Raw genomic sequence first — 8,162 nt, forward strand, 5'->3', positions numbered from 1 at the left:
TTAGAAAAATTTCTTCACTGCAAGAGTGCTGAGGCATTGGAACAGGCTGCCTAGGGCAGTGGTGGGGTCACCATCCCTGGAGGGGGTCAGGAAACGTGTGGATGTGGAGCTTGGGGACATGGTTTAGTGAGTTAGGTGGTGTTGGGTTGGACTTGATGATCCTTGAGGTCTTTTCCACCCTTAATGATTCTATGAATTTAAACCACCTGGGGAAACGTTTGGCTCCTTGGCAATCAAAACCTCTATCTGTGTGACAGATGGTGATGATCTGGTGAGGGAGAAATGGTGTGAAAATTGCAAACCACAAATAAGGCACAAAATCTTGGAGCTCAGTGTGGTATGGAATAATGGGGGGGAAAGAGGCCAAATGAGACAGTTAATCCAAATATGCTGAATTTCAGTGGTGATGAGTTGATTTGTTGAGCTCTGTTGAAGGAGGTAGGGTGGTAAATAAAAGAGTTTTATTAAATAATGATCTAGAGGAAGAGCTGGAAATCCTGCTGTTGATCTAGAAATGCCTACCCATAATAGTAACTGTTATTGATTAGGTGAATATTATCTTGTTCCTTTTTCTAGATTTCCTTATTCTGTGATTGTAGAATGGTTTGTGTTGGGACCTTGAAGGATCATCCGGTCCAACCCCCTGCCGTGGGCAGAGACATCTCCAGGGAGGGGGCATCCACAGCATCTCTGGGAGTTGTAGTCACTGAGCTGTGTTGTTGTAGTTTTTTGTCAGTTTGGGGATGCTCTGAATTTTTGAACTCTCTTCCTGCCTTTTCCCCAGACTTACTGTGTTTTCTGGCATGGGAAGAGTCCTGGTGAGGGTGAGGAAGTTTTTCTGATCCATGATCTGATTTGGCTCCTTACCTGGGTTTCTAAATGCACATTTTGAGAGCAATATGACGCTCAAACTGTCTGGGGCGTTCTAGAGAAACTGAAAACAAAACTGTAGAACAAGTATGGGTTGCAAGATACTGCATATTGAATTGGTTCTTTAGTTAATTCTGAGTATTATGGTACTTATGACATACTCAGTTATCTCTTTAGCATCACAATGTCATGTTTTGGAAAGTAGTTCAAAAATCTCGTATAATAACTGCAGAATAAATATTCTCTTATTCTGTAAAGTAAATTGGTTTCGGAGGTCTGGCTGCGTTGACATTTGTGTTGTAGTTATCAAACGGTACATATAGAGTCACTAATGTGATGAAAATTATGATGGCTTAAATATTTTTTGTAAAAGGTCATGATATTTTTGTAACTTTTAAAGCACATTTCCGAATCCCAGCTGCCGTGAGGTTGTTCGCACCAAGTATGGCCGAAGGTCCACCTGTCCCAGTAGATGTTCAGCGCTGTCTAGCTGCAGATCTCTAGGAAAGACAGTAAGAAATGGGCAAACACATGCGATACTTTACTTGAATATTGTCCCAGCCTCCCAGAAATCTGAGGCTTGGGGGCTTCTTGAAGCAGAGGAATTTAACAACGCCCATCAGTGGTTTTTTTCTGTTGTTGTTGTTTGCCACTGCTTGTCCAGCATCAGGAGTTCCTTCTCTTCAATTTTAAGCTATCTTTTGATTTCATTTGATGCCTCTGTAATTCATATATTGTAAAAGACAGTGAAAGTCATTCCTTATTCACCTTCTCCTGTGCCGTTCATGCTGTAGGATATCTCCGCACTATCATCTCCCATCCAGACTGAACAACTTTCTTCTATAAAAGCAGCTCTGTACTTTTCATAAGCCTTATTGTCCTTTTCTGAACCTTTGCCAGTGCTGCTTTTTTCTTTTTGAGAAGGGAGGGACAAAACCTGTGTTCAGTGTTGAAGATGGGCACTACCCTTTTATGCAGTGACATTAAGTCGTGGTGTCTCATCGGCACTCCTGCCTTTTGTGGTGTATGCAGGTAGTATTCACTGCAGATCTTGGTAAGATCTCACTTGTACCAACTCTTCTCCCAGTCGGATCTCCCCTCTGTTGTTCTCACCATTTCTGAGTTTCTACCGTGAATCTGAAATCTTCATGGTTGTCTTGAAGTAGGTACATCTTAACGGATTTCAGCGTGCCAGATGTGTGATGCTGGGGAGAGCCCTAGTTCAGGTTAGAAATACAAAAAGGGAGCTAGAACTGGACTGGAAATCTTTGAAGGGGAAAAAAAAGAAGCCCTTTCACCTTGATTTTTGTTTTAAACTGAAAGTTATTTTGTAGATACTAAGTGAAAGCACAGCTTTCTTCATGCTGAAGAATTGGATTGTTTTTTGTGTTTTATGTTCAGTGATGCGCTGTCTGCACTGAATACCATGCATCTGATTCCTATTCTGTTCTAAAAACTACTTTTAAAGGAAAAGAAGTTGAAAATTGAGGTCTTGAAAAATTATTTGGGTTTTTTTGATAAATGTTAACTGACCTCTCCTGTTAATTTACTCTGTCTTTTGATAGGCAAGTCCATGAGGTCCAGTCTTACATGGGGCGCCTGGAAACTTCAGACAAAGAGTCAGTACACTGTAAGTAATTAATTAGAGAGAAAAGTCCCCCTCCTGTAAGATTTGATTTAGCTTGGGTCTTTAACCTTGTATGCTTTATTGTTGTGTTTACAATCGTTACTGGAACAAATCTGTCTCTTCAGTCATTGAGATCAACTGATGAGACACATCACCAGTTTGGAATGCGTTAAAATTCTTTTATTATTTGATTTGAAAAAGGGGATTTTTTTTGTGAAGGACAGAGTGGGAAAGACAGAACAAGAATTGACTTCAAATCACCTTCCTGTTGTAATTCTTTAATTGGCAAATACCGCTTACTGTGGATGTTTCTACAGTGTCTTGATATGGGAATGCCAAATGTTTTTTGGTGCTGTTCGATTTTGGAACTCATTGTCAGGGTATGCTGTGGAGGCCTGAAACATAAACAGGTTAAAAACCCCACACTGACGCGGTCATGGAGATATAATGAACACACAGGTGTGGACAGAACTGCAAATTCAGGACATCACCAGGCTTGTTTGTTAGAATCTCAAAAGCTGAGGAATGTCATCGTATACCTGTCCTGTTATTTTGCTGTTCCTTAAGCATCCACTAACTGGCAGTATTCGCCAAAAGATGCTTAATCCAGTTTCTGGGGAAAATGCTGGGATTTGCTGTGCAGGAATTTCAGCTGGATGATTCTGAAAGTTCCTGCTTGCATCAGAGTCAGAACCTGTAATTCCAGCTCCTTATGAGAAATATGTAAAACAGCCAGGTCTGAAATTGCTTCAGTACTTCTGGACTATAACCCCCTGCTAATAAAATGACTGTAATAAAATCCTGTGACATGTCATGGCAGGACTTTTTACCCCAGTGCAGAATTGGCAAATGTATTTTGGACCTGTGTTTGAAGCCTTAATACCTGCATGAGTAATTGCTTATGGGTCTCATCAGAAACTTCTGCAGTGGAAGCACACTGCAGTGACTGGATACATTTGTGTACATGTTGACTGACTTCTCTTACCCTAAATATTTTTTTTTAAGCGTGTAGAAAGGGCTGTGATAACTTTTCCTATACAAAAATAACGACTTGTCTACTGTTCCATTTTTTTTGTGGTGGTTGTACTACTCCTAGTACAATGCCAGACTTCGTGGGTTGCTGTTCACTGGATGTGATTTTGGAGCCTCTGGAAAATTAGCATAATTTGCCATCTTGCCTCTGCTATTTAAGACCTTTTCAAGAGTTAGGATTATGTATAATCTTACATAGTCAATAAATGAACATACTGTTTATATGTATTTATAAAGATACAGATATGTGCTCTAGGTATTATTGTGTATTTCAGAATTTATGAGAAAAAAAGGATTATCTTTTGGCTAAAGAACAGGAACAAGAGCCAGGAAATCAGAGTTTCTGTTGCAGCTTTCCTTTTCCAACTTGCTCAGAAAAGCGTAACGTGACAAGACAGTAATGCTCTTTTTTGGGCTAGCAAAAGCTGATGTAATTCTCTGCCTGCTCTCCTGGTAGCTTTTCTGCTCAGTTTAGCTGTAGTAAATGATGGAGAGATGAATTAGGACAATTGGGTTGGTTTGTGTCTATAGATGTGAGTTAGTTACTCTCTGATGGTGTGAGATCAAAGGGCAAAGAAAAGGAGCTTTATGTGCTGTTTGCTTTTCCAAGTTGTGCTGAATGTGATTTTCTGGAAAGTCCTGAGATACTGTGGAGGAGTTAGCAAGTTGGTTAATAACACTTTTTTGTCTAAATGCAAAATCAGAACAGTGTCTGTAGGATTTGGTGATTATTGATGGTCAGGTCTGACCATGACTGTCCCCATGGCTTCACGGACCTGACGGTGCTTCTGTCCTCATGGGTATGCTCTGGAGGGTGCGGACCTTCAGCCTGACACCTGACCTGCTTTAAAAACAAGGATGTCGGATGATTAGTAGCGCTCCCGTCTCTCACCCTTATGTTGAAGTTGTGAAATGCTGGATTGTGACATGGTTCGAAAACGGGGCTGTCGACGAGGAAGGGGGTTGTGGCTCGTTCCGAGTTTTGCTGCACAGTGACCACAGTAACTGAAGGCACATGATTCTCTTTCCCCACTTGTATCAGTTTCCCACCTCATTAAAGTACAAACACGCGAGTTTGCGTTGTGTCCTATTGCCCCTCTGCTATTTCTACACAGATCAACACAGATGATTACAGAGGCAACTATTTTGTAACCTTGTTTTCCCACTTGCGAGGGCTTCAGCCCTGTTTTGGCCACGTCTTTCTGAGCTGTTGGTCTGCCAGTACTTACCAGCTCTGAATCCTTCCCATGATCTGTCGATCTTCCCTGCTGTAGGTATGGATGGTTCTGATGGGTTTACCCTCGGCTGGGAGCCAACCCCACACAACCCATTCGCTCACCCTCTCCCCCTCCAAGGGTGGGGGAGAGAATTAAAGGGGTGAAGGGAAAAAAAGGACTCGTGGGGTGAGATAAGAACAATCTAATAACTAATCTACAATAACATTGACAATAATCCTATATACAAATATACAAATAAGTGACACACAGTGATACTCTCACCACCTGATGACCAAGGCTCAGCCTGTTCCCGGCTGACGATCCCAGAGCAGGGAGAGTCCTGAAACCGCACTCACAGAACAGAGAGAACAGCCCGAGCGTCCCAGACTGAGAGGTGACCGAGACAGGGGGAAGAAGGTCTTGGGAGAGTGACCACCTGGAGCGAGATGACCCGGAGCAAAAGAAATCCAGAAAAAGGGCCGATCTTCCGGAGGGTCCTCACCTCTATCCTGGGCATGACGTGTGTGTTATGGGATAGATTATTGGCCACTCTGGGTCTCAATCCTGAACCTAAGATCAAGTCCTGGGCTGGTAACTGGGGCTGTGGTCCCTCCCAGCTTCTCCTGTTTGCAGACAGCCAGAGAAGCTGAAAGACCTTGGCAGCCACGTAAACATCACCGTTATCAGCTTTCTTCTGAGCAAAACTCCAAACACAGCCTCTTGCTGGCTGTTATGAAGAAAGTGAACTCTGTCTCAGCTGAACCCAGGACAATGGTGTATATGAACTCAGTGTTACAGCTTTCAGAGGTTTAGATTGTTGTTGTGAGAATCATCTTGGCTATTAGCTTGTGTGAGCAAATCCTGCTGAGGGAGCAGGAAGGGGCTGCAGGGGGGAATGTGGGAGCTTTAGATCCTAATACATGGAGCTGAAGGGGAAGGGGGCTCAGATATCTTCAAAGAGCAGGGGTGTTCCTAACTCCCTCCTCAGAGGAGGAGGCAAAGGCAAGAGTCTCAAATTATTGAGTTTAAAAAGTGGATTTTTCATGGTATGTACGGTTCTTGGTTATCTGGGTTTTTTTTTTTCATCCAGTAAGGATTTGCATCTGTCAGGTTTTAAATGCTGGTTTGAATGCTTTTGAGCTTTTTCCTTCGTTCAGGTTGCAGTTCTTTAATTCAAATAAAATCACCTTTTTATTTCCTTGCAGTAGTAGAAAATGAGATTCAGGCAAGAATAGACAATATATTCAGCAACTTGGAGCGTCTGGAAATCCTGTCCAGCAAAGAACCTCCCAATAAGCGACAGAACGCTAAACTGTAAGTTCACCTTCTCTACTATGATAGTGTAGCATTGTCTTTGTAGTTATTTTAATTGCATTTATTGAAGCACTTTGTCTTTTAATTTAAGTGAAACCTTTACACTTTATATAACTTACCTCTGTGCTCTACAGTAGCAAAATTGAGGCAGAGAGGCAAAATCACTTTCCTGTATTTAACCACAGACTGGTGATGGAGCTGGATTCACAGCTCTGTTCTGAGACAAGCAGAACATGGCACTTCGATGCTTAAAAAAAATTCTAGTCTGTATGACATTTGCTTTTAATGGTATTTGTGGAGGTAAGGAGTAAAATTGCTTCAGCTGGTGTCATTTGCTCTGGACCATTTTCCCGGCTGTTGGTGACTAAAATACGCAGGTTTCTCAAGTTTGCACTGGTTTAAGCAGGAAGTTGGAGCAGAGACCTCAAGACTTTCTGTACTAATTTATTCTGTGACTCTGCTATTAATGTTTGGTCCCAAAATGCCTTTGTAGATACCAGGATTGGATTTCATGTCACCTATATTAGAGAGGTCAGTATCTGAAATAGTCATCTAGGCTTTCCTTATGGTCGTCGAACATTTAATCAGAGGCAATGGAGTTCTGGCCATTATTTGTTTTAGCCCATTGGAGATGTCTTCTGTATTGCCCACTGACTTTTAAACTCCTTTTAATACAACCTCAAGCTTAAGAACATGATGCTAATTAATGAAATTTGAAAGCTTAATCTTTTATGTGCATGAGGGTCATAACCCAGAAACTATTCAAATCCTGGAGGCTGGAGCACCTCTCCTATGAGGAAAGGTTGAGGGAACCGGGCTTGTTCAGCTTGGAGAAGAGAAGGCTCCGGGGAGACCTCATTGCGGCCTTCCAGTGCTTGAAGGGAGCCTATAAACAGGAGGGGGAGCGACTGTTTACCTGGATTGATAGTGACAGGACATGGGGGAATGGTTATAAACTAAGAGAGGGGAGATTTAGGTTGGATATTAGGCGGAAATTTTTCACGCAGAGGGTGGTGAGGCACTGGAACAGGTTGCCCAGAGGATCTGTGGATGCCCCATCCCTGGAGGGGTTCAAGGCCAGGCTGGATGGGGCCCTGGGCAGCCTGCTCGAGGGGTTGGCAACCCTGCCCACAGCAGGGGCGTTGAAACTAGATGATCTTTAAGGTCCTTTTCAACCCAGGCCATTCTATGATTTTTTGATTCTATAATCTTTCCAAATCTGTGTTAAGTGAGGAATATATATAACTCCTGAAGAGACTAGTCGTGGGATAGGATGTCCGAGACAGCTCAGGAATTCTGCTTCACATTATGTCATTAGCCTCCAGTTAAATAATCACCTGTTTAGTAGAAAAACAAGGCACAGAAGATCTGAATGTGGGATATCAGGCTAACATTGAATAAAGGACATTCAATGTTATCTTCTAGATAAGTAGAACTCATCATTCTTTATTATTCATCGCTGTTAATTGATAATACTCCATTGTTCATATAAAAACCACCAGAAAAGAATGGTATTTTTATCCCTGGGAATGCCTTCCTGTCGTTGATCCTTTCTAGCCGAGTTGACCAGCTGAAGTACGATGTTCAGCATCTGCAGACAGCTCTGAGGAACTTTCAACATCGCCGTTACATCCGGGAGCAGCAGGAACGACAGCGAGAAGAGTTGCTTGCACGTACATTCACCACTAATGTAAATATTCTTTATTTTACATCTCTGCGTTCTAGAAGCTGTAGTCTTTCAGAGAAGTTCCAGGCAAGGTGTAGGCTTGACTATTAGATTGCTGCTGTGAGATGTAAACGGAATAAAGATAGAAAAGAATAACAATAGGTGTTGAAAAAGTGCAACTGTCTCATGAGGAAAAGTTGGTTTATTAAGAGGCCGTCGTAAGAGACTCCAGATACTCTTATTTTATCCAGTGCTCTACCAGACTTTATATAGCAGTTTCAAAAGGGTCAGTGAGGTAGGTACCAAAGTAAAAATCTTAGTTTTGTGCCAAATGTCTTTGTCAAATCCTGAGATTTGTAGAACATCTGGCTGTTATATACCCTGCTGTCAGTAGATGTCAGCAAGCTTTAATTTCACAGAATCACAGAATGTTAGA

The 8,162-nt window shown here is 42.1% G+C and overlaps 1 protein-coding gene across 1 annotated transcript; it reads left to right on the top strand.

The window, feature by feature from the left end:
• Window positions 1–2,442: 2,442 nt before the first annotated feature.
• On the top strand, window positions 2,443–7,986 carry LOC104461367 (Golgi SNAP receptor complex member 2-like). The gene is made up of 3 exons (XM_010072925.1): window positions 2,443–2,500; window positions 5,952–6,060; window positions 7,618–7,986. The coding sequence occupies exons 1-3, from the start codon at window positions 2,461–2,463 to the stop codon at window positions 7,835–7,837; spliced, it is 369 nt and encodes a 122-aa protein (XP_010071227.1). The 5' UTR covers window positions 2,443–2,460; the 3' UTR covers window positions 7,838–7,986.
• Window positions 7,987–8,162: the final 176 nt, after the last annotated feature.

The sequence above is a fragment of the Pterocles gutturalis genome, unplaced genomic scaffold (genome assembly GCF_000699245.1).
Source record: "Pterocles gutturalis isolate BGI_N339 unplaced genomic scaffold, ASM69924v1 scaffold43272, whole genome shotgun sequence".
NCBI lineage: Eukaryota > Metazoa > Chordata > Aves > Pterocliformes > Pteroclidae > Pterocles > Pterocles gutturalis.

Coding starts and splice junctions, on each gene's coding strand:
- LOC104461367 (XM_010072925.1), top strand. CDS start 2,461: ATGGGGCGCCTGGAAACTTCAGACAAAGAGTCAGTACACT. Junction 2,501..5,951: donor AGACAAAGAGTCAGTACACT/GTAAGTAATTAA, acceptor ATTTCCTTGCAG/TAGTAGAAAATGAGATTCAG. Junction 6,061..7,617: donor AAGCGACAGAACGCTAAACT/GTAAGTTCACCT, acceptor GATCCTTTCTAG/CCGAGTTGACCAGCTGAAGT.